Below are 24,593 nucleotides of genomic sequence, written 5' to 3' on the forward strand. Positions count from 1 at the left end.
TTTTTTTTTTTTTTTTTTTTTTTTTTTTTTTTTTTTTTTTTTTTTTTGCCTCACAATATGAATAAAAATTGGTCACAGCAATGACAACTATGAAGGCTCCGAATGAAAATTGATCGCAATGGATGATTAGCAGCGATAAGGCTTCACTTATTGAATCAGGGTTTTGGTTCTAATCAAATTTTCTAGAATAGAAAGACTCTAATATCATGTTGCAAGTATAAACTATCTTGCTCACAATTCTTATTTTCAAAGATATACATGTTCCTTTTATAATACAAGAAGACTAAAAAAAAATTCCTAGATACCATGTAAACTAAAATCTAGCGAAATCCCTAGAATCAATCCCTAAATATTAGGTAATATGTTCCTTGTTTAAAGGAATTACACAAATATCTCTTAAATCAAGGTCATTGTTTCAACAACCATTAATGCAGAAAAAAGGTTCATAGTTCAATTGGTAGAACAATTTCACAATATCAAGCAGTATTTATGGGGCAAGACAAATTATTCATTCTAAATTTACATGAAGTGGTAGGTAAATGGAAGAATATGAAGAAAGATGCTGTATTCAAGTTGATTTAGAAAAGACTTGTAATGTAGTGGATCGAGATCTTTTAGATGCATATCTTGAAAGATAATAATTAGGTATTATGTGCAGAAAATGGAACTGCGGATTCTTAGCTTCCTCCAACTTCTCTATCATTCTTAATGGTAAACTAGGATCGAGATATCACTAGCACAATAAACTTTAGGAAAGGCAGCCATTTGTTCTTGTTTTTCTTCTTCATCTTGGTTATCAATTGCTTATATAGATTGTTGTCTCGAACACCAATGAACTTTTTGGAAGGTTACAGCATTAAGGGAATAATATTTCATTCAACCATCCTCAGTTCTTATGAGAAAAAGTTTGGAAGGTTGATGGTTCTCACCCGTTAGGTGAGAGGTAGTCTCTAGAGTTTGTCAGTAGGGTGATTCCGAGATAGGGCACTTGGTTTATGAGTTATAAGTTATAAGCAAGGATTAAAATATCAATATAGCTGTGTAACTCGGATTTACGGAAATATCAACGGATATTTGAATATCGACAGATATTCTAGAAAAAAATCATGAATATAACATAAATTTGTAAAACTATTGTGATTTTTTTTGTGAAACTTTAAAAAAAGCTTTTTAAAGTCATAAACTACTACTTCAAGCAAATATATCCACAATTAAAGCCAAATATATGCATTGATAACATAATAGATAGTAATGAAGGCGGTGAAATAAATATAAACTTGAATAACTTATAGATAAAAAAATTTGTTCATTAATTATCTGATTCATAATTCAATAACAAGATACTGTTCTAGGAGTATTAGACCAACATATTTTTTGTAATGATAGCATTCACTTATTTCCTTTTATCATCGAAAATAAATCAAAAGTAATAATATTCGATACGTGTGCATTCTAAATATAATATAACAGATGAAATTAAACTTGAAAAGAAAAATAGAATTAAAAATTCATCAAGGCGCAAAAGTCATTATTTTCAAATATATGTTGTAGATAATTTAGTACTACATATAAATTTTAAAATCCGATATATGGATATTTCAGCCGATATCACCGATATTTTCATCCCTAGTTATGAGAATATCGGTTTATTAGCCAAATGATTGTGATACTTCATATTTCAATGTATTATGGCACATGATCAATGTGAGTAAACATGGGAAATATTTTAATAAGTAGCAGTCTAATCTAATGGGTATGGACAGCTGTAGAAACCTGTGCAAAATTATTTTGATGTATTCTTAATCTACTCAATTGTATTTATCCTGTAAGTGTTTTAAGTGTTTCAATTGAGGATGTGTAATGGCCCAAATCCACCGCTAGCAGATATTGTCCTCTTTGGGTTTTCTCTTTCGGCCTTCCTCTCAAGGATTAAAATGCGTCTGCTAGGGGAATGTTTCCACACCCTTATAAATGGTGATTTGTTCTCCTCCCCAACCAATGTGGGACATCATAATCCACCCCCCTTCGGGGCCCAGCGTCCTCGCTGGCACTCGTTCCTTTTTCCACTCGATGTGTGACCCCCGCCAAATCCACCCCTCTTGGGGGCCCAGCGTCCTTACTGGCACACCGCCTCGTGTCTACCCGCCTTCGGGGAACAGCGAGAAGACTGGCACATCGTCCGGTGTTTGGATCTGATACCATTTGTAATGGCCCAAATCCACCGCTAGCAGATATTGTCCTTTTTGGCTTTCCCTTTCGGGCTTCCCCTCAAGTCTTTAAAACGTGTATGCTTGGGAAAGGTTTTCACACCTTTATAAATGGTGTTTTGTTCTCCTCCCCAACCAATGTGGGACATCACAGGATGGCTCAATTATTTGTTTTTGGAAGGATCCTTTTAAGCCTCTGCTCCACCATCGCTATAATCTTTTGAGGATTCAAACCTCCCAACATCCTGGTTTGTAGCCACATGCTCTAATCCTTTGAGCTATAGGCCCCATCCCATTGCCATGGGTGGTTTGACTCCATTTATTTTCACTTCAGCATAACTTTATCTGGTATGGAAGTGGAAAATCTGGCTCAATACTTTCCATCATCAAGAGTTTGTGGTTTGTGGTAACCTCAAATCACAAGAAAGACAGTTTCTGCTCTTGAATATTCTAACGTGTTTTCATATAATTTTTTCACTCATCTTACTTCTTCCACCAAACCTTTCTTGGCTGGAATGTGGAAAGATCAACACCGAAGAAGGTTATATTCTTCTTCGGTCAGTTTGGTAGCACTTAAGACAATGAACACCATAGACTTTATCCCTAAGTTTTCTCCTTAGGGCTACATTCTTTATAAGCAAGCGTGTGGGAAGTTCGGTCATTTTGTAGATGTTTAGGCTTGTTGATAGGTACAACAAGGACATTTGGTAAGATCCAAATCAGAGTTATTACATGATAGAGGAAGTTATTTTTCACCCTTCCATTCAGAATAAAGGGAAGGTTCTCTAGCAAGCATGATTCTTTGCTATTATTTGGAGTATTCAGTTAGAAAGAAAGAGAAGGGTTGATTTGGGTGCTGAAGAGTTTTATAAGAAGAAATTTGGAGTGAGACTCACGTCAATGTTTCCTTCCTCAAGTTTTTCTTATTCAAAATGTTTCTCGTTTTTAATTCTTAACTATTGAAGCCTTTGCTTGTAATTTCTATGGCTCTCCCCAGTTGCCTTTTGTATAGCTCAACGTTGGAATCTTTCATTCTTAATAAAAAATGGTAACTAGGTTTTTATTAAAAGAGAGAGACAAAAACAACAGACAATTTACCTTTTCCTGTATTTCAGGATTTGATGAAAGCCTTTCCAAAATGGAAGCAATCAAACTTGCGGTAGTCAGGCATCCATGAAACATGACACCCATAATATTTCCATATGGTTCTTCATTAGGATTAGCATGATCATCCAGACCATAAAAGAAACCATTATTACGCATCTCAGCAGCAGGACAGGATGGTATATCAAATGCAACCTCCCCACCAGTGCTTTTGATTTCATTATGAAGGTTTTGACTATAACAGTGAGAGAAGGGCTTGCAACTTTTTCTATATTTCTGAACAATATCTTGTGTTAAGCATTTCAACTTCACACACAAGCGCTGGTACCGCCAGAATTCTTGTTTCCAGAAAGGAGTAACTTTGTAGGATGCCCAAAAACTGGCATCTTTTGCAATCATCATCAGAAGTTCCTCATAGATGGTTGCCTTAGACCAGCCCAAAAAGGCATCACCAAAAAGTGTGCACCCCAACAATGTAAAAGCTAAATGTTGAGAAACCTTATTACAATCTATGCTTTCTTCGATCATAAGATCTTGTACTCTCCCCACAGAAGAATCCACAGCCTTTGCAGGAATAACATTAGCTCTCCGAAATGATATTTGATCCAACTTTTCTGCTAACAACTGTCTTCTGTTTTGCACCTGTACTTGAGACAAAGAATAAGATACTCAAACACGCAGTAAGAGTCCAAGAAAATTCTAATCGGTAACAATACCATGGGAACATTACTTGATAAAGAAAAAATGAAGAAAGTTCATTCCACCGTAATATGTTCAAGGCTCCCTGAACTATTACATGGCTACCTACAGCAGCTCCTCTTGACAGAATATGAAACTAGGACTCCATTATATGGAAGAAAAACTCAAAGGCCATATTACTACAGGAGTCCTGTTGATGGGTTTGTAATTCCTACTTCAAACACAGAGAAAAAAGTAAAATAAAGCAGAAAATTTTTATACAGCTTAAACAAATAAGTGATTCAGTCTATACAAATGTTTTATACTAATTCAAATGATTGAATGATAGCAACCACCCTTTTCTGCTCCCACAAAAATCTCAGTTATATACCATCACATTTATGGCCTTGCAAGAAACTTGAATAAAATACAAGAGGGGAAAATGCAAGATTTCCTACCTTCTCAAAAGAGGATGCAAAGAGACTTGAACGCCCAAATGCAAATCTGAATACCCTTCCTGTCAAAGGCAATTTATCCTCGGCCTTTAGCAGAATTTCTTTGATAAGAGCTGGCTCCTTTACAGACACTAAAAGCTGCATGGGACCCAACCATAGCTTGACGACTGGTCCATATTTTTTATGGGAGTCATATAACAGATCTGCAGGACAGAAGATTTAAGTAATTGCTACGGAAAACATGTGTAGATATCACACCCTTTTGGTATATCAGATTTATGAGGGGGCAAGTAGAAAAGCAAAATTTTAATAACTAATATGCAATTAGAAACAGGTTACAATCTTCACTCCTCGTAAGATTCAGCAGGTGGACTCACTTGTAAATCAACCCTTACTAAGTTTGTACCAGCAGAATGGATATCACTCAAAATCTTTGATTGAAGCAGTTTGGAAAGGAAAGTATTCGTTGAAAGTGAATCTGATCCTTTGGGTTCGGTCAAGAGGGCTAAATTATCAATGATTTGACGAATCCAAACTAGAAAGCCATCACTCTACAACCGAATTGGTATTGCCTTTAATGTCCAAGAATGAAGTGACAGATCTCACTCCCTTAATTGTCATTACATTTGGTAAATTCTGAACTTGGTAGTTACTTCAGAAATTCGATTACAACAATGGATAACCTGTCGTAGTTTATTCTCCCTCTTTTGCTGGCTCCATTCGAAAGCGATTAAGAAGGCTTTTTGGTTTAATTCAGAGCGAACTAGCTACTAAGGATTTTTGTTATTACTCTCCGATACTTAAGAAATTCAATTACAACGATATTACTCCATGGATAACCTATCGTAGTTTATTCTCCCTCTTTTGCTGACTCCGTTCAAAAGCAATTAGAAGGTTTTTTGGTTTAATTCGGAGCGAACTAGCTACTAAGGATTTTTGTTATTACTCCCCGAATCTACTATATCCTCTCATTGAGACGCGCTATTTTTGTTGTTCTAGGAAAGCATTTGTAAATTTCATCTCATCAACTGAATTTCATTTCTTAATTTAAAAGAAAAAAACAAACGAACAGTAAACAACGTAATTCACATCCTTACTACCAATTTCTTTGAATTCTATCACGAGTCTTTGATTGCCAATCAGCATCCAATTACATCTCAAATAGGAATCAGGCTCAATTTTACCAAATCCTATTAAAATTATAGCAGCCTAAACAAATCAATTAAAACTCAACTTCCTCCACCCTCCTCTATAAAATTCACATCCTCCAGAACCAAACCAAGCAAAAACGCACAAATCACATCCAATCAACAACTCACCAGTGAGATTCCGGCGCGAAATCACCTCGGAGTGGCCGTAGAAAGACGGACAAGGAGGTCCAGGGAGTAGTTTCGCCTTGGACCACAATCTGAAGAGCGCAACAACCTTGTTGATCAGGACCGCAGTGATGGCAATGACAGAGAACCAGAGGAAAGCATTGACTTCGCGAGTGACGAAATCCCTAAGAATCCGGGAATTCTGGTCGGAGTTGCAGTTCCGGGAAGATTCCAATCGGAGAAGAATTCCGATGACGTTGACAGGAGTAGTAGTGCCGTCGCATTTCGAGCTCATTTTCTCATCGGTGGAAACGAAATGAGAGGAAAGAGAAGCGAACGAAGCTGAGAGAAACTTCAGAGCTATCTATTTTGACTTTTTGTTTTTGCACCGACGCCGTCGTCTCGATTATGGCGATATTTTAGCCACGCCAACTTCACGAAGTAGATCCTCTGTGGGCGAATGTATGGTGGGTTTTTGAGGATTCGTTTAGATCGCGCCACGTGTATCATAAGATTCCAAATAATAGATTATAATAATAATAAAAATAACAAGGCTTCTATATGAACCCACGACCACGTGGTTAAAAGCCACACGCTTTGCTACTGAACTAAGATGCCTTGTTTTATAAATACTATTCTCGAGTTTGACAAACTAGGTTGCGAGTTGAAATGCACACGTATTCTAAACTTTGACATTTAACATAAAAAATGTTAAACTTTACGCCATCTGTGGGGATCGGAACCCACGACCACGTGGTTAAAAGCCATGCGCTCTACCACTGAGTTAAGATGGCTAGTTTGTTAAATCAAACTTTTACTGTTCTCGGGTTTGACTAACTAGGTTGATAGTTGAATTGTATCACATATTCAACACTTTGACGTTAAGAGAAAAACAAAACTCTACTTACCCAACGCCATCTGTGGGGATCGAACCCACAACCACGTGGTTAAAAGCCACGCGCTCTACCACTGAGCTAAGATGGCTAGTTTGTTAAATCAAACTTTTACGGTTCTCGAGTTTGACTAACTAGGTTGATAGTTGAATTGTATCACATATTCATCACTTTGACGTTAAGAGAAAAACAAAACTCTACCTTACCAACGCCATCTGTGGGGATCGAACCCACGACCACGTGGTTAAAAGCCACGCGCTCTACCACTGAGCTAAGATGGCTAGTTTGTTAAATCAAACTTTTACTGTTCTCAGGTTTGACTAACTAGGTTGATAGTTGAATTGTATCACACATTCAACACTTTGACGTTAAGAGAAAAACAAAACTCTACTTACCAACGCCATCTGTGGGGATCGAACCCACGACCACGTGGTTAAAAGCCACGCGCTCTACCACTGAGCTAAGATGGCTAGTTTGTTAAATCAAACTTTTACGGTTCTCGAGTTTGACTAACTAGGTTGATAGTTGAATTGTATCACATATTCATCACTTTGACGTTAAGAGAAAAACAAAACTCTACCTTACCAACGCCATCTGTGGGGATCGAACCCACAACCACGTGGTTAAAAGCCACGCGCTCTACCACTGAGCTAAGATGGCTAGTTTGTTAAATCAAACTTTTACGGTTCTCGAGTTTGACTAACTAGGTTGACTGAGCTAAGATGGCTAGTTTGTTAAATCAAACTTTTACGGTTCTCGAGTTTGACTAACTAGGTTGATAGTTGAATTGTATCACATTTGTTAAATCAAACTTTTACGGTTCTCGAGTTTGACTAACTAGGTTGATAGTTGAATTGTATCACACATTCAACACTTTGACGTTAAGAGAAAAACAAAACTCTACTTACCAACGCCATCTGTGGGGATCGAACCCACGACCACGTGGTTAAAAGCCACGCGCTCTACCACTGAGCTAAGATGGCTAGTTTGTTAAATCAAACTTTTACGGTTCTCGAGTTTGACTAACTAGGTTGATAGTTGAATTGTATCACATATTCAACACTGGGGATCGAACCCACAACCACATGGTTAAAAGCCACGCGCTCTACCACTGAGCTAAGATGGCTAGTTTGTTAAATCAAACTTTTATTGTTCTCGGGTTTGACTAACTAGGTTAATAGTTGAATTGTATCACATATTCAACATTTGACGTTGAGAGAAAAACAAAACTCTACTTACCCACAACACCATCTGTGGGGATCGAACCCACGACCACGTGGTTAAAAGCCACGCGCTCTACCACTGAGCTAAGATGGCATGTTCTATAAATCAAGATTCTACTATTCTCGAGTTTGACTAACTAGATTGCGAGATGAATATGTTGTTCATATTCAAAACTTTTGACATTTAACATAAAACATGGAACATTAACATCGCCATCTGTGGGGATCAAACCCACAACTACGTGGTTAAAAGCCACGCACTCTACCATTGAGCTAAGATGGCTTATTCAATACATTGAGATTTTACTATTCTCGGGTTTGACTAACAAGACTGCGAGTTGAATTGTATCACATATTCTAAATTTTAGCCTCTGGTCGAGAGTGTATTTTTTGTTTCAATCGAGTCATGCTCAAGTTAGACTAGCTAGATTGATAATTGAATTATAGTGTATAATTTTTGTTTCAATGGATTTGTGCTCGGGTTTGAGTAACTAGATTGATGATTGAATTATAGAACATTCAAAACTTTGACAATTAACATAAAATGCGAAACATTATTCACAATCAAATATGTTGTAGCTGGGAATTGAACCCACAACCATATAGTTAAAATTGGATCAATAATAAAATTATTTAAAAACAAAAATATCAATTAATACCTTATATAAATAAATAATTCAATTCAAAATAATAAATAATTGTGAAAAAACTTAAAACATGCTTAAATCATTATAATAATTTGAAATTAAGTAGGAAAGAGTAAGAAAATATAACATTGTAGTTTTACAGTGATTCAGTCAAACTCGATGAGTAAAGGTAAAACTATCCAAATTTATTATTATTATTTTAATTTTAAAATATAATAAAATAATAAAATAATATAAAAATAAAAAAATAATGTGAGTAAACCGATAACTCAAAATTTAAAATTTATTACAAATATAATAATGATATAAAATTCAAATAAAATATTATGTAATATTATATACAATTAATTTCTCTCTATTTGTTGAAAGAAATCAAATTAATTGTTAATATTATAACCTCTTATCATTAAAATATCAATTAATTAAAATTTAATTAATTTAAGATTAAGAGTTGAAAAACCAATTGGAAAAAGCACGTGCTCTACCATTGAACTAAGACGACTTGTTTGTTAAGTAAAGATTTTACTGTACTTGGAATTAACTAACTAGATTGATAAATCTCACGCGCTCTACTGCATAGCGAAGACGGTTTGTTTGGTAAATTCAGATTTTACTGTCTTGAGTTTGAACTAGATTAACTAACTAGATTAATAAAAAGTCATATTACTACTAAGCTAAAACTATATTTTTTTTTTTTTTTTGTTAAATCAAGATTTTACTATTTTTCGAATTTGATTAACTAGATTCATAGTTGAATCGTACCACATGTTCTATATTCTAAACGCTAAGGTGTCAAAAATTAAAAAAAAAAAAAAAAAAAAAAAAAAAATATATATATATATATAGTGAAACAGAAACTAATAAATTAGTGGTAATTATATTTTATTTTCAACCATTTAATTTTTCTTTTAATAAGATTATTCGAATAAAAAAAAACAAAATCACATTAATCGCCGTCTGTGGGGATCGAACCCACGACCACGTGGTTAAAAGCCACGCGCTCTACCACTGAGCTAAGACGGCTTATTTATTGAAAATGTTTAATTTTTTTATAAAACTTATTTATTTTGATTCTACAATCTATATATTATATAAATTAGTAAAAGAAACAAGAGAATATCTTTATATATCTATTTTTAACTTAATTATATTTGATGGGACACGGCTCTTCGAGTTCTCGTTTTTTTTTTCCTCTAGGTCCCATTCGAAGTCGAGACCTTCTTTATTTCTATGTTTTTCAGTTTTTTAGTCGGGAATCAACCTCGCTACTATCTTTCAGTGTCTCTCTAAAGAAATTTAAATAAAATAGGTGGTTTTCGAACCCGACTATTTAGAATTATGTATATGCAAAAATTAAATTTTTAAATATTTTTTATAATTCGGTCAAATAGTTAAAATTTAAATGTTACTAGAGGGCATGTTTGAGTATTAGTAATTACAGTTACACATCAAATCAGCTCATCCATTCATACGAGAGTTATCGAAAATGAAGGCGGATTTTGTTGGTATAGATAGTAACTTTCAATTGTTTTAAGTTTTTCTCAGTCATCCTATTATCCGGATCTCTCTCACTCAGATGTGGTATCGGTTCATTCACGCACTTCTCATTTATCGGGTATTACTCAAAATAATTTTTTTTTATTATAAATCTCTTTTAAGTCAATTTTAAATATTAAAAAAGAAAAAAAAATGAATTTTGAATAATTTAAAACATTTTTTATGACGTATGTTAGTGATATTAAGCCCATGTTTTAATTATTAAATTCATTTTAGTATTTTTTTTAAAACGTATTTTAAATATAAATGAAATATTTTAACTTTTAAAAATTAAATTAATACTTTTAAATTAATTATTAAATTCATTTTATGTATTTAAAAAATACTCATGGAACAAATATTTTTAATTTTTTAAAAGATTTAATATTAATTTTAAAATATTTTTAAAGGATTTTTTTTTCTATTTTATTAATTTAACCTAAAATAAATTTATTGGAAATGCTGTTCACTATCCTATTTTTGTAATTTCTCATTTTTATTTTAAAAATTACCCAAAATTAATTAAAAATATTAAAAATATTTCAAATGGAGCAGCAATAATGACTTATATAAATTTGAAACCTCGTCTTTATTCGAATTATAATATTTCTGGAAAAAAAAAAAACGGAAGGAAATAATAAATATTGTTTTAAAACGAAAGGAGCGCTTGGCGCCAAAAACCTAACTCAAAATCTGCACTTGCCATATTCGGAACGGGATTTTTCTGATTAGGGATCTTCGCCATTTCGTAGATTGAAGAAGTAAATCAGTGGCCGATCGAATCGCAATGTCATCTTTGTAACGCTTGTCCGTTTCAATTTTCGATTGGATTCGCTTTTCTCTAGGTTCCTAAGTTTGATTCTCCTTTTTCACCGATTTGTTCTGCGGCAAATCTACTGGATTTTGGCGTTGGAAATGGAGACGGTTCCTCCCACCACTTGCGGTTCTCTCCTCCGCGAGTTGCAGGTTTTCTCTGTCTCTCTACTCTCAATCATTTGATGTTATGTTATGATTTGATAATCGTTTGCTCTTGGAGTTGACGATGTGTAAATTTTACTTTTGTTTGAACTTTCTTGTTCATATGTAAATCATTGAAGTCTCTGTTATTGATTCTAATAGTTCTATTGTACGCTAATCACACTCGCCGAGTGTTTATTTTACTTGCTAAGCTTCGTTATCACGTTTGGTATCAAATGAGTTACTTTTGTTCACTTCTCATGGAATGTGGACTCAATTTTACTAGTAAATACAGAGCTTGAACTGACAGTTTTGTGTTCTTGGATTATGTTTAGATTAGTTGACTCTTGATTCTTTGTTGAGATGTAGATTATATGGGATGAAATTGGGGAAAATGATAGTGAAAGAGATAAAATGCTTCTACAACTTGAGCAAGAATGCCTCGATATTTACCGTAGGAAGGTTGAGAGAACGAGAAAGTACAAGGCCGATTTGCTCCAACAGTTAGCAGAAGCAGAAACTGAGATTGCTGGCATTGCATCTGCCCTCGGTGAAGGCTTCTCCTCCTTTTCACGAGTAGGTTCCTGTAGCATAATGATTTTTTTTTTTTCGTCTTCAAATTGTTGTTTCATATTGCAAAGTGGTTACTGTTACAACTTCCATTTTGACCTTTTGAATTGCCATTTTTTAACTTTCGTTTCTGTTGGAGAAGGGAAGGGGCACTCTGAAGGAGCAAGTTGGTGCTATAAAACTTATTCTGGAAGAATTGAGATCAAAGAAACGCGAAAAATTAAAGGAATTTTCAGAAGTTCAATCACAGATTGTCTCCTTATGCTCAGAAATAGCAGGAAATGGTCAGTCTAAAAGTTACGTTGATCCGGAGATTAATGAGCGTGATTTAACAGCAAAGAAGCTGGGAGAACTTAAATTGCACCTCCAAGAACTTCAAACTGAAAAGGTTGCCATCTCGTTTGGAACTTGTTTGTTGAGTTTTTTCTTTTTCGAAGTACATAAGTTATAAGTTACATGGGATTTTCGTATGAGCCAGTTCTCTTCATGTTTGCAGCATTTACGTCTACAAAGGGTGAACAGCAATATCAGTCTCATCCATGAGCTATCGGTGGTGATGTCAGTTGATTTCCTGAAGACTGTAAGTGAAGTCCACCCAAGCTTGGGTGATCCTAAAAGTGGCCCCTCGAGGTGTATCAGTAATGATACTCTTGCAAAATTGACCGGTGTAATTCATTCTCTAAAACAGAGCAAACAAGAAAGGCTACAAAAGGTTAATTACATAATCAAGCACCTTCTTTGCTCTATTTTCATCGTGTTTCTCTTCCTTTGTGTTTATATGATATTCGGTTCACTCGTGAATTTATTCCATCCTAATTTATCCCCAACCCCACGTACTGTAGCTTAAAGATCTTGCCAAAAAGTTGACGGATCTATGGAATCTCATGGACGCCCCTGCTGATGAGCGAAGAAGATTTGACCATGTTACCCGTTTAATGTCATCTTCTGTTGACGAGGTGTCTGGGAAAGGATGTCTTGGTTTAGATATCATTGAACAGGTTATGCCATCATTTGACTTACTTTCTGGAGACCTTAGCACAAGAGTCCGAGGCATGCAAAATTAACGAATTCTCATGTTGAACAAATGCCAGGTTGAAGTTGAAGTTGAGCGGTTAAATATTTTGAAAACTAGCAAGATGAGGGAGCTGATTTTTAAGAGGCAAACAGAACTTGAAGAAATATATAGAGGGGTCCATATGGATATAGATGGCGATGCTGCTCGGAAGACTCTTACTAGTCTAATTGATTCAGGTTTAAGACTTATTCTATAATTCAAATTTCCAAGTTTTTCTGGAATTGTACCAAATCTTGATGGTAGTTTTGTGTCACCCTGTCTTTTTCAGGCACTGTTAATCTTTCTGATCTACTTTCTAGCATGGACGATCAGGTCACTGAAGCTAAAGAGCAGGCTCTAAGTAGGAAGGATATCTTGGACAAGGTAGAGAAATGGCAATTTGCATTGCAGGAGGAAAAGTGGCTCGATGACTATGAAAGGGTACAAAATGCATTTCTTTGTGATTATTTACCATATATGAATAGCATGTTATGCGAATTGTTATACTTCAATTGTTTATCACATCAATTGAACTTTAGAAGCTGTTTTGTAAAGTCACTCATTGGTGGTCGCGTGGGTTCTTCACTTCTTGTTGCCATGGGGCATAGTCTCACATGGATAATTCGTCTTTACGTACTTGTGCTAAGCATTCTCTACTTTAATTACTTTGGGATAGAAGTCTTAATACTTCAACTATAGAAAATTGTTTGTCCATTATCAATCAATCCAGATCCTAGGGGTAATTGTGGAGAAAACAAATAAGACCCTTAGAGGAATTGAGAGATCAGATGCATTTGATATTATCTTTGATTCACGGCGCGGCTTAAGTAGCTTCTTAGATTTAATTATAATCTCACTTTAGATTTTTTAACATTTCAAACTTAATTTAAGATAAATATTTTACACAAGAATATGATCTGAGAATATGTGTACTTGTACACATGCAATGTTTACTTCTCAACATATCTGTTCGTTTCAATGTAAAGCTCTAGAATATGGCTTCTGTTACTTGACCATGCCACGAACATTTTTAGTTGTCTGGTAAACTGCTGCTAATCCGTGACTGATTGAAGTTAGGAATTCAATGCATTCAGAAGGTGTTTAGTGGACTATAACCGCAAACTTTTGTCTTAAAGTAAAATTTCATTTTCATGGTTAACCTGTTTTTCTTTTCTTTTTTCATTTTCCTTTTTTTCCCCTAGGATGACAAACGTTACAACGCGGGAAGAGGAGCTCACAAGAATTTGAAACGAGCCGAGAAAGGAAGAGTGCTGGTCACCAAATTACCTTGTGAGCTTTTCATCATGCCCTTAATTTAGCCTTTTTTGAAATTAAAATTTGAATCATGTTATAATGCTCATGTATGCTATGTTATTTAGAATGGAAAGAAGTTTATACTGGCATATAATTCTTCTATTTGCCACATAATTGAAAACCTAATTTCTCAAGACTAATACCAAAATCAAGTTAAACCATACCATTATGTATCCTCCATGCATGTATATTCAGAGGTACAAGATGTACAAAGTTAAACCTTGTTGTTTGAGTGCTAAATGTTGCATGCATTTTTAATATCTCTTGTTCCTGATTACGCCGGCTTGGTTGTTCAGCGATGGTTGAAAATCTGGCTGCCAAAGTTAAAGCATGGGAATCAGAAAGGGGAATTACTTTCTCATATGAGAAGGTAAGGAACAGGAAATCGATTTTGGGCTTGAATTGTGCTTGGCTTACTTGTGACCTTGATTTTATATCTTGCAGCTTCCCCTTCTACATACCTTGGAGAAGGATGCAAAGTTACGGCTGGAGAGAGAAGAGGATAAGCGAAAATCACGGGTACAGATATCGTCTTCTATACCTCTAATATAATTTCTCACCACCCATCAAAAGTACCTGACTGTTTTACAAACTTCTGCTATCTATTTCATTATCATTGCTAGTTCCATGTGTTGGGGGAGCTTAGAAGTGCCAGGTTGAGTGTTGAACAAGAACAAAAGTTAAACTGAATTATTGATCCAATTGAATAGGGTTTGGTTTGATTTAGTTAGGGACAATCATTTGGTTCTATTCTAACTCTAAATGTAGAGTTAGACATTCGAATCTTTCGTCTCGATTAACTTTTAATGAATTGAAAAAAATGAACTCCACCTATATTTGGGATTTAACAAATATTATGTTAATTTAAATTATCATCTAGTTCTTAGCTATCAATCTAATTGTTTAGGCTAGTTTTAGAATTTCTATATCGACATGGTGTGAATAAATCGAAACAAATCAAACTAGCTCGATTTAGTTTTCTTACTAGAAATTAAATCAAGTTGCCCAATCCATACCATTCTAATATTAGTTAGCCCTTAGTATTCTAACTTCAAACAAGTCATTGTGGTAAAAATAGGAGCAAAAACGGCTGCAAGAGCAACTTGCATCAGAACAAGAGGCACTGTATGGATCAAAGCCGATAGCTAAGAAACCATTGGGTCAGAACAACACATTGTTGGGGACTCCCGGGCGGCGGATCGGAACTCCTGGCCGGTATGGGTTTTCCGGCAGCAAAGATCGGAGAGAAAGTGTGAGAGGACCTAACGTAATACCAGTCAACTATGTTGCTCTTCCAAAAGATGATTCAGCTTCCAAAGGAGCAGCTTGATGAGACAAGCAGGCAAGGCAGGTTATACATTCTAATTCTCATTGTATATCATTCCTTTGCTACTCATCATCAGAGTCATCTCTTGTTTTACCTTTTTTTTTTTTTTTTGTTGCATTTCTTATTCTTATTGCATGCTGCAAGGTGGTGTTAATCATACTAATTACATGTCTGATTCTCTTCTAAGGGATTGATACCAACAATGGTTACTAACCATGAGATCTTAGAGTTGTTACTCTCCCCCCAAAAATATGTGTAATTAGTCTTGATGGAGAGGCATTTCATCTTTTTGTTACAAATAGAAATATCGATGAAATAGGATTTTAAATATCGACATAGACATGATTGTTGATATTTTTATTTTATTAAATGTTGATGGAAATATTGGTGTAAAGTTGATATCTCAATTTTGATGAAGGAAATATTGATGAAGTTTAGATGTATATGTTGATGGATATCAGTAGAACATCATAAAAATAAAATGTCCTAAAAAACAATTAAATTATGAGATCTTGTTGGAGTGGGGATTTCAAGTGTTTCTCCTATTGGGCTTCTTATGTCATGTTATGGATCCAATAATAACTATTTTTTTAGGTGATTAGTTGATACATAAACTTCTCCTTAAAGGGGTGATGAATAGATATCTTCATTTTTATATTTATTATTCGGATTAATGAACTAAATCAGTCAGATAGTTATACGAGTGAAAGAAAACAACTTAAATAAAAAAAGAATTTTGTATAAGGGTGTAAAAACCTCTTCTAATAGAAACTTTTTAAAAATATTGAGAAATTCAAAAGAAAAACCCAGAAATAATATTTGTTAGTAGTGAGTTTAGGTTGTTATAAGTTCAGTTCAACTCAATATATACGAACCAAACCAATTCATAAGGTTTTTATGAATCAGGTTGATCGAGTTTTTTGAATCAACTAATTTTTTTAATCAACCTTAAATTTGACCGAGAAAATCCATTTGATAGAAAAATAAACCATTAGAAATAAATATAAAAAATAGACCCATGCATGAAATTTTATATATTTTTAGCCCATTTACTTCTTAATGGTGGTGACATGCTATAATAATTAAAAAAAAAAAAACCCATAATTATTCTCAAGTGGTGTGTTTGGTTAGTATTAATTAATTAATTAAATAATTATCAACTTAAAAGTAATCCAATGGCAACTAAATAACATAAAAAAAGACCTTGAAATGTTATATAATCTAGTGCCTATCTTTATGTTTATATGAAATGATGTGGCGAAATGTCCATGAAAATGAAGTTTATATTATAATAAACAATTTATTAAAAATTCTTAATTTTTAATTAACAATAAAACAACTATGGAATTATTGTGGTAATTCAAGAAAAATAAAATAAAATAAATAAAGATTTTAGTGTGGTTTGTTTGGTCATTCCCATGATCTTAAAATCCATTATTGAGTTGCTTTATTTGGATAATTTAACCAAAATTTAATCAATTAATCCAAACAACTTTAATTCTTAATTTTGTTTCCAACAAATTGCTATAAATATTCTCAAAGGCTTAAATTTATTTTAATTTTCTTTAAAAATAATATTTATTAAAGTTGTAAATTTTGTAATTAGATAAAAAATATTTAAAGAAAACTTACATAATTATAAATATTACAAAAATAAAACTACCCATTTAAATATTTTTTAAAATTTCCAAAAACCCCATTTAATCACTTTATTATGAATATTTTAAAAATTATTTGGAAGGCAATATACTCATAAATATAAATTTTCAAATTAAACTAAACCTTAAAAAATTATATTTATTCTAATAATTTTCCAGTTAAATCCGCCCATGGGTTTAGGAGTAATTTAATAAATATAATATATAAAGTAAAAAGTAAACTATTAAAATTGTATTGATGTATGATTGCATGCAATTGATTGATACGAATTTTAGGATTTTAATAATAATAAAATTATTATTATTATTTAAAGTGTGTCAATATTGAGTCCTCAACTCATGTTTTTATATTATTTTATCCCATTGTGTGTGTGTTTTTAATTGCTTCTTTCATTGTCACACTTTTTTTTTTTTTTTTATAAATAATTTAAAAGATTATATCTTTTGAAATTCTAAAAATTATGTTATAATTTTATAAAATTAAAAAGGGTGTAATTATTTGCTCATTATCATTAAAAACGCGTCGGAGAGGTTTCCACACTTTTGTAAGGAATACTTCTTTCCTCGTAATGACTCCCTTAAGGGTCGAACGTCCTCGTTAGCACACCACCAATGTTTAGCTCTAATACCATTTGTAACAGTCTAATCCCACCGTCAGCAGATATTGTCTTCTTTGGGATTTTCTTTCCGGGCTTTTCCCTCCGTGTTTTTAAAACACGTCTCTTAGGAAGGGTTTCCATACCCTTAAGAAATGTTTCGTTCCCCTCTCCAACCGACATAGGATCTCACAATCCACCTATCTTCGAGAAAAAATATAGCTTTACATTCAAATTTAAATAATTATTCAAAAATGTATTTGATAGTGTTTTTTTATTTTTATTTTCAATAATAATAATATTATTAATTAGGCAAATCTTTGAGTAGATTCTTTGAGTCTAGAGTTAGGTTTATCTCCAATTTCTAATTTTAAATCTATCAAACAATAAAATATTTAAAAATTAATTTATGGCATTCTCTTGCTATTATGTCATTTTTTAATATATTAATAATTTCTTTGCTTTGTAATTTTTTTTTTCTTTATAAATTCGAATAATTATTATAAATAAAAATTTATTTTTTATTTAAATATTTAACTCGAATGATATAAATATATGATTATTCGTAAACAATCGGAGAAAACTAAGAAATCGGGACATAGACTTAACAACTTATATTATATATATTTATTTATTTTTGTCACGAGTATAAAATACTTCTACAAAACCCAAGAACTCAAACATCATAAATATATGAAAATCATGCTTTTCATAATAATAGGAGTAGATGCCTGTCGGGACGGACACTTTCATTCTTCATACGAAACTAATGAATGTTGGGTCGGGGTTCTGCCTTATCAAAAAAGTAGGAGTTGGGTAAAGCAAGCTCTCTCCTTAAACGAGCATGGGGCTTAATCAAGTAGAGCTGAGTTGGTTTTGCTTTAGTAGGACCATACTGGTACAACTGAATAAAGGTAAATCCTTCTCCTACGACACCAAAAACCAGGCTCGAACTTTGACGAAAATATCCCTCCCCAACTCAAAATCATTCTCATGGGTTTTGGTTCGGCTTGATGGGGCTTTCAGGGTCGGGCATGGAAATAATAAGTGAATTCAAGAGCTTATTAGGTTCGAGATTCAAATTATTATTATTATTTGGTTGAGAAGAAAGCTTAATTGCTTGTGGTAATTTATGAGTATCATCATCAACAGCACTTTTGGTCTCCAAATTCTCCTTGTGTTTCCCCCAAAGAACTGAATATAATCCAAATACTATCAAGATGGATCCTATTATTCTGTCACATCACAAATCATATAATTTTGTTAATAATTAGGGATTTAATATATATATATATATATATATATATATCACTCGGAAATTTGGACGTATCAATGCAAGTAATAATTAAGTTCATGTCGTGTTCTCTTGAAAATAAACAGACTCGAGATAGTTTCGAGTTAGACTAAAAAAAAGTGATAGTTTCGAGTTTGTCTCGATTTTATTTAAAAATTTTCAATAATACCCATAATACTCTTCTCGTTAGTACTATGTTTAAAAAATACATTAATCTTTATTAAAAAAATTTAAAAATTTATTACCGTCAATATATGAACGAAAACTATCTATCTATATCTTATAAATCATATTCATCTTCAATTTTCGTAAAAAAAAAATAAAAAAATAAAAAAAAAAATTCATAAAATTTAAGGATATTAATGCTAATTTAATATTTATGTACTCGAGTATTTTTTAATTTTTTTTTAAAGTTTTTAAAAAAATTAAAAAAATTAAAAATTAGTTTAATATATATATATATATACTGAAAAAATAAAAATTACTTTAATTTTTCTATAGTAATTTTTATAGGATAGTAAAAAAAAAAATCCAATATAAATAAAAATATATTAAAAAATAATTACTTACCCTCCAAGGTAAATTTTTTCAGAGAGGATGAAAGAGCCCATGATGGCTACAATGATCATCATCAAAGGGCTAAATGCTGTTGCAAATACAGGTCCTCTCTTCTTCATCACCAGCCCTTGTACATAATATGAAATACTTGACGTCACAATTCCCTTAAAAAAAACAAAAAAAACGAATCGTTAGGTTAAAAACTCGAGTTACGTAAACCCTAACCCTAACCCTAATGCACGTGAACCGACAATATCGATAATATTTTTAACTGAAATGTCCCCAAGGGACCTTTACGTTGAATATGAAATTCTCGTGTTGGTTCGATATCATGTTATTGTGACGATAAAGATTAGTCGGGTTTGTTTGTTAACGTGACGAGAGAGCGGTCGGGAGCTTACAGCGTAGGCGGCAGCAAGGAGGTTCATGTCCCAACCAATTCTCCAAACAGAAGCTTTGTGTTCGGCTACTACAGTCACAGCTATGGCTTGCAAAGTCCCCATAAGGCATACTAGTGTGGTGAGGGTTAGCTGGTGGTTCATGTATGTCTTCAATGCCTGATTCTGCACCCCGAAAAAGAAAGACGGTCAATGGTTTCGAACCGATGTTACGAGATTATTCTTTAGAAATAGAAAAAAGCGTCATCTGGGATTTTAAAATTTGACACTGTACACTTTGTACAACTCAAACATGTCGTTTATATAAAGACCGTTACACTGAAAAACAAACTGAAACAAGACTCGGGATCAACAGTTTCGAACCAATGTTAAGAAATCATTTGTCTAAAATAAAAAAAAGCGTCATCTGGGATTTTAAAACTCGGCACCGTACACTTTGTACAACTCAAACATATCGTTTATATAAAGTCCGTTTCATCAAAATAGAAAAAACCGTCATCTGGGGATTTTAAAACTCGATACCGTACACTTTATACAACTCAAACAAGTCGTTTATATAAAGACCATTTCATCGAAATAGAAAAAACCGTCATCTGGGATTTTAAAACTTGACACTATACACTTTGTACAACTTAAACACGTCGTTTATATAAAACCCGTTTCATTGAAATGGAAAAAACCATCATCTAGGATTTCAAAATTCGACACCGTACACTTTGTACAACTCAAACACGTAATTTCATCAAAATAGAAAAAACCATCATCTGGGATTCTAAAACACGACACCGTACACTTTGTACAACTCAAACACGTCGTTTATATAAAACCCGTTTCACCAAAAAACAAACCGAAACAAGACCCGGGTTTTTTTCGGGGCTAATACCTGCAAGACGAAAAGAGAAGACCAAGCAAGAGTGGCAATAATGAGGAAGATTGAGCCTTTGAACCAATCTTTATTGGCAGAAGCTTGATCATTAGAACTTGTGGAAACATGAGAGTGTTTAGACCAAGCCATTTGAATCAGTGGGCCTTTGTATAATGTCATCAGCATAGCACCAACCACTGTCACCAAAGTTCCCAAGAACTTGGCTTGGCATCTCAGCTTCTTCATTTCCAATTTTTCCATCCTTGTTCAAGAAAATTTTTGAATTTTCCATCAAAATCAAAGAGAAAAATGAGAAATTTTTAGGTTTTGATCCAAAAAAAAGTGAATGTTCTTGGATTTTGATGTTTTTGATTGAAGTACCTGAAGATCAAAGCCATCATGAATGTCATTGCAGGCAGCATGTTGCTCATGGCACACGAGAAAGTTGGTGAAGTGTATTTCAATCCAGCATAATAGAAGTTTTGATCGATTACGGGGCTGCAAAAATTGTAAAAACAATGAAAATTATTGTAAATAGTGTTTGTTCTTAGCATGATAATGAGTTTAGTTCTTATTGGGATGTTTAAACCAACATGGGATCCACAATATCTGTTAGCAGTGAGCTTAGACTGTTATAAATGATATCAGAGTTAGACACTGGGTGTTGGACCAACGAGGAGGATGAACCCTGAAGAGGGGGGATCGACATCGATTGGAGAGAAAAACGAGTTCCAGTGAGGACGCTGGGTCCCGTAAGGAGGTGGATTGTGGGATCTCACATTGGTTGGAGAGGGGAACGACACATTGTTATAAGGGTGTGGAAACCTCTCCCTAATAGACGCGTTTTAAAACCGTGATGAGAAGTTTGAAAAGGAAAGCCTAAAGAAGACAATATATGTTAGCGGTGAGCTTAGACTATTACATATCCTAACCCTATCTATCTACACCCTTGCTCCAGGAATTTTTATGAAGCGTATGTTAGTGTCGTGCTGTGACTTGTGAATATTTGATATTTGAGTTTTATGAGATTTTAGTTATTAATGTGATATATACGATCCTCCAACCCAACCCAACTCGAGGATAAAAAATTGAGTTGGACTGTGAACCCTACATCGGTTCATTCAAGTTCGAGTTAGTAAAAAAAATTTCCTCAATAGAATCCAACTCAGCTCAACCTGTGTACGTCTCAAATTTAAGAAAAGTACTCACCCAAGTAAAGCCAACACGAAGATTTGAGTGAAAACTTTCAGTGTTATCTTCGGTTGTCCTCTCCTGAAAACGAAGGTCTAAAGATAAAAAAACTAAAAAGAGATCACGCGATTATATTAACTTAATATTCCCGACCCGTAAGTTCGAAAGGAAAAACAACTTCAACTATCGTAATAAACGACAAATAAAAGCGTTTTATTTTCAAACTAGAGTCAAGAAAACTTCAAATTGGAAACAAGAGGACGTTACCGTTCAAAGAAGAAAGCGAAAGGAGCAATAGAAGCGGTAGCGAAAGCGTGTCGGTATACGACGAGAACATAATGGCTCATCCCTCTACTAAGAGAGACTTTGGAGATGATGTTCATGCCAGCATATCCAAATTGTAAGGATATCATGGCAAAGTAAGGCTTTGAATTCTCAACAAAGCTACTCCAACAGCTCAAGCTTAGCTTCCCCATTTTCTCGGGAAAATATGAAGATTCCAACAAATTTTCCGGGAAAGTAGAGAGAGAAAGAGAATCAGGAGAGAGAAGAAGTGATGTGTGAGAAAGTCTCTGTGTTTCTTCCTACACAAAGCTGATATTTATAGCCTTCTCGAGGGAATCTTTTTCCTTCATTATTTATTTATTTATTTATTTATTTATACGACTGAACAAAATATAAATTTTTGTTTACGATATAATTATATAAATATATATTTAAAATAAAATTTCAAAATATATATAGAAACGTCAATTTCTCGTTCTTGTTCAGTGTGTTCATCTTTCATCGAGTGTCTTGGACTGTTGGCTTACCAAACAGTTGCTCGTTGCTCCTACTGCTTACTTGGTGAGCTCTGCACTCGACCTATTCAGTAAAATTTTCAAGAAAAACTGTTGGTAGCTAAGAATTACAAAGTGAAATTTGTTCTATTCTCAATAAAGCATTCGACCCGTTCGTTCGTTCGTTCGTTCAGTATAATGTTAGGTCTTAAAAAATGTCCAAACTCGACCCAATCCAATTACGAAAATTACGAAAATAACCTTACAAACGAGATTTGAGGAATTTGCACTTTTAAGATATTTCTATCTCATTGTTCTTCTTCTTTGATGACATATGAATTAGTTAATTAATGAAAAAAAAAAGTGAAAATGAAAATAAATAAATAAATAATTGAAGAAAATTATTGTTGATAAAGTAGAGACGTGATGGAATGAGAAATCGATTACAATGAATGTTGGGAATATGTAAAAATAAATAAATAAATAAATAAATAAATAAAATAAAAAAGGTTAAAATTTTTGTTTTTATTTTAAAAAGTGATTTTTTTATAATATAATTTATTAATATTCTCCTCCCAAATCCTCTCTAGTGGATACTACTTCATTTCCTCTTTCTTTGATACCCACTCTATTTTTTTTTTTTTAAATTTAAAATTTCCCCCTAATTATCCTCGTGAATTTAAAACCCGATCTCGATTAGTTCATATCTCGTTTGATAATTATTCGAATTTTAAAAATTAAGTTCATAAATACGGTAACAACCCAAGTTCATTGAAGGGAGTGGAAGCGAGGACTGATCCCGAGGGGGTGAATCAGCTGGAGGGAGGAACAAAATGCTATGCCCTAATTGAGGGGGGATTGTGAGATACCGTATCAGTTGGAGAGGGGAATGAAACATTGTTTATGAGAGTGTGAAAACCTCTCCCTAATAGACTGCGTTTTAAAAACCTTAAAAAACCTTATAAATAATAAAAATTAGATTCAACTTACACAAGGATAAAAATGTAATTTACCATCATTCGAATAGTTAAAGTTTGAAAATATTTTAAAATAAATAATTAATGGTTTCCATCTAACGGTCGTATTTTTTATTTTTTTTAATTAAAGGTATTTTTGGGACTTTTTTATTCAACATGGTAATAAGAAAATAATTATTTAAAAATCAAAATATAATCTAATAAATTAATTTAAATATTAAAAAATGTTTTTTAAAAAATAAAATTCCTTATTTTCGACATTTTAAACGTTTAAAAATGTTTAAATGAAATTATATATATTTTTTTGCATAAAAAAAATAATATTAAAACATATAAAACAAATAATGGAAGGTTCCAAAAGAGTTGCATTAAAAGAGAGAGTGGGATACGCATCATACACCCAACAGGAATCCTGCTGGAGCTGAAGTGGATAAGAATAGAAATTAATAAATAAAATAAATAAATATCTATTTAGTCCCTCAAATTTTAAAAATTACATTTTCATCTTTTCAATTCAAGATCATGTGGGTCAAAAAAATAAAAATAAATAAATAATTTAGTCCCTAACATTTTAGTATATATCTATTTAGTCCCTCAAATTCTAAAAATTACATTTTAATTTTTAAGATTTGCAATATAGTTTTGTAAAAAAAAAATTATAAGTATTTTTAGTCCCTAAAATTATAGTAAATATCTATTTAGTCCCTCAAATTTTAAAAAATTACATTTTGATCTTATTTGCAAAATAATTTCTAATTCAAGGAAAAAAAATATTTTATAAATGTGGTCCTTACAAAAACGATAATTGATATACACAAAAAAGGGGGGGAAAGATGACGTGGCAACGATGTCGTAAGATTATTTAATTTTATATTAATTTTTGGGTGATTGTACGATGATGTGAGATTCTTCGTTTCTCCTCCACTGTCCTATTTTTAATATTACGAAAAAAAAAAATATATATATATATATTGTAAATACTGTCATTTATGGGCT

At 33.0% G+C, this 24,593-nt stretch overlaps 3 protein-coding genes and 9 non-coding genes across 12 annotated transcripts in view; 1 reads left to right on the forward strand and 11 right to left on the reverse strand.

Moving 5' to 3' along the window:
• The window catches only part of LOC111466505 (cytochrome P450 83A1-like), a 10,679-nt gene extending 4,534 nt beyond the window's left edge, over window positions 1-6,145 (reverse strand). Inside the window, exons 1-3 of the mRNA XM_023111177.1 lie at window positions 5,764-6,145; window positions 4,448-4,647; window positions 3,306-3,953 (exon numbers count right to left, since the gene is read on the reverse strand). Coding sequence (XP_022966945.1) covers window positions 3,306-3,953; window positions 4,448-4,647; window positions 5,764-6,055 — 1,140 coding nt within the window. The 5' untranslated portion in view covers window positions 6,056-6,145. The remainder of the gene's footprint in view (window positions 1-3,305; window positions 3,954-4,447; window positions 4,648-5,763) is intronic.
• A 336-nt stretch (window positions 6,146-6,481) lies between these two features.
• On the reverse strand, window positions 6,482-6,554 carry TRNAK-UUU. The gene has a single exon. It is a non-coding gene; the product is annotated as a tRNA-Lys (tRNA).
• Window positions 6,555-6,672: 118 nt separating this feature from the next.
• Window positions 6,673-6,744, reverse strand: TRNAK-UUU. Its single transcript has one exon. It is a non-coding gene; the product is annotated as a tRNA-Lys (tRNA).
• Window positions 6,745-6,862: 118 nt separating this feature from the next.
• On the reverse strand, window positions 6,863-6,934 carry TRNAK-UUU. Its single transcript has one exon. It is a non-coding gene; the product is annotated as a tRNA-Lys (tRNA).
• A 117-nt stretch (window positions 6,935-7,051) lies between these two features.
• TRNAK-UUU lies at window positions 7,052-7,123 on the reverse strand. Its single transcript has one exon. It is a non-coding gene; the product is annotated as a tRNA-Lys (tRNA).
• Window positions 7,124-7,241: 118 nt separating this feature from the next.
• TRNAK-UUU lies at window positions 7,242-7,313 on the reverse strand. Its single transcript has one exon. It is a non-coding gene; the product is annotated as a tRNA-Lys (tRNA).
• A 251-nt stretch (window positions 7,314-7,564) lies between these two features.
• Window positions 7,565-7,636, reverse strand: TRNAK-UUU. The gene has a single exon. It is a non-coding gene; the product is annotated as a tRNA-Lys (tRNA).
• A 262-nt stretch (window positions 7,637-7,898) lies between these two features.
• On the reverse strand, window positions 7,899-7,970 carry TRNAK-UUU. Its single transcript has one exon. It is a non-coding gene; the product is annotated as a tRNA-Lys (tRNA).
• Window positions 7,971-8,087: 117 nt separating this feature from the next.
• TRNAK-UUU lies at window positions 8,088-8,159 on the reverse strand. The gene has a single exon. It is a non-coding gene; the product is annotated as a tRNA-Lys (tRNA).
• A 1,315-nt stretch (window positions 8,160-9,474) lies between these two features.
• TRNAK-UUU lies at window positions 9,475-9,546 on the reverse strand. The gene has a single exon. It is a non-coding gene; the product is annotated as a tRNA-Lys (tRNA).
• Window positions 9,547-10,745: 1,199 nt separating this feature from the next.
• Window positions 10,746-15,517, forward strand: LOC111466506 (65-kDa microtubule-associated protein 5). The gene is made up of 11 exons (XM_023111178.1): window positions 10,746-11,025; window positions 11,386-11,592; window positions 11,729-11,974; window positions 12,083-12,298; window positions 12,429-12,584; window positions 12,678-12,837; window positions 12,930-13,081; window positions 13,843-13,930; window positions 14,251-14,324; window positions 14,399-14,473; window positions 15,033-15,517. The coding sequence occupies exons 1-11, from the start codon at window positions 10,975-10,977 to the stop codon at window positions 15,282-15,284; spliced, it is 1,677 nt and encodes a 558-aa protein (XP_022966946.1). The 5' UTR covers window positions 10,746-10,974; the 3' UTR covers window positions 15,285-15,517.
• Window positions 15,518-18,208: 2,691 nt separating this feature from the next.
• Window positions 18,209-22,369, reverse strand: LOC111466510 (WAT1-related protein At5g07050-like). The gene is made up of 7 exons (XM_023111184.1): window positions 22,109-22,369; window positions 21,860-21,922; window positions 21,032-21,148; window positions 20,669-20,912; window positions 19,789-19,950; window positions 19,400-19,551; window positions 18,209-18,770 (listed from the first exon to the last, which is right to left on the reverse strand). Exons 1-7 carry the CDS (start codon window positions 22,315-22,317, stop codon window positions 18,527-18,529), a joined length of 1,191 nt encoding a protein of 396 aa, XP_022966952.1. The 5' UTR covers window positions 22,318-22,369; the 3' UTR covers window positions 18,209-18,526.
• Window positions 22,370-24,593: the final 2,224 nt, after the last annotated feature.

Source organism: Cucurbita maxima, unplaced genomic scaffold (assembly GCF_002738345.1).
Source record: "Cucurbita maxima cultivar Rimu unplaced genomic scaffold, Cmax_1.0 Cma_Scf00031, whole genome shotgun sequence".
NCBI classification, from domain to species: Eukaryota; Viridiplantae; Streptophyta; class Magnoliopsida; order Cucurbitales; family Cucurbitaceae; genus Cucurbita; species Cucurbita maxima.

What these genes read in the sequence shown, in the direction of transcription:
- LOC111466506 (XM_023111178.1), top strand. Translation starts at nt 10,975, where the DNA reads ATGGAGACGGTTCCTCCCACCACTTGCGGTTCTCTCCTCCGCGAGTTG. An exon ending in GCTGGTCACCAAATTACCTT is followed by an intron (nt 13,931 to 14,250) that starts GTGAGCTTTTCA and finishes TTGGTTGTTCAG; the next exon opens with CGATGGTTGAAAATCTGGCT. An exon ending in AGGATAAGCGAAAATCACGG is followed by an intron (nt 14,474 to 15,032) that starts GTACAGATATCG and finishes TGGTAAAAATAG; the next exon opens with GAGCAAAAACGGCTGCAAGA.
- LOC111466510 (XM_023111184.1), bottom strand. Translation starts at nt 22,317, where the DNA reads ATGGGGAAGCTAAGCTTGAGCTGTTGGAGTAGCTTTGTTGAGAATTCA. An exon ending in CTTCTCTTTTCGTCTTGCAG is followed by an intron (nt 19,951 to 20,668) that starts GTATTAGCCCCG and finishes TTCGGGGTGCAG; the next exon opens with AATCAGGCATTGAAGACATA. An exon ending in TCCTTGCTGCCGCCTACGCT is followed by an intron (nt 19,552 to 19,788) that starts GTAAGCTCCCGA and finishes GTTTTTTTTAAG; the next exon opens with GGAATTGTGACGTCAAGTAT.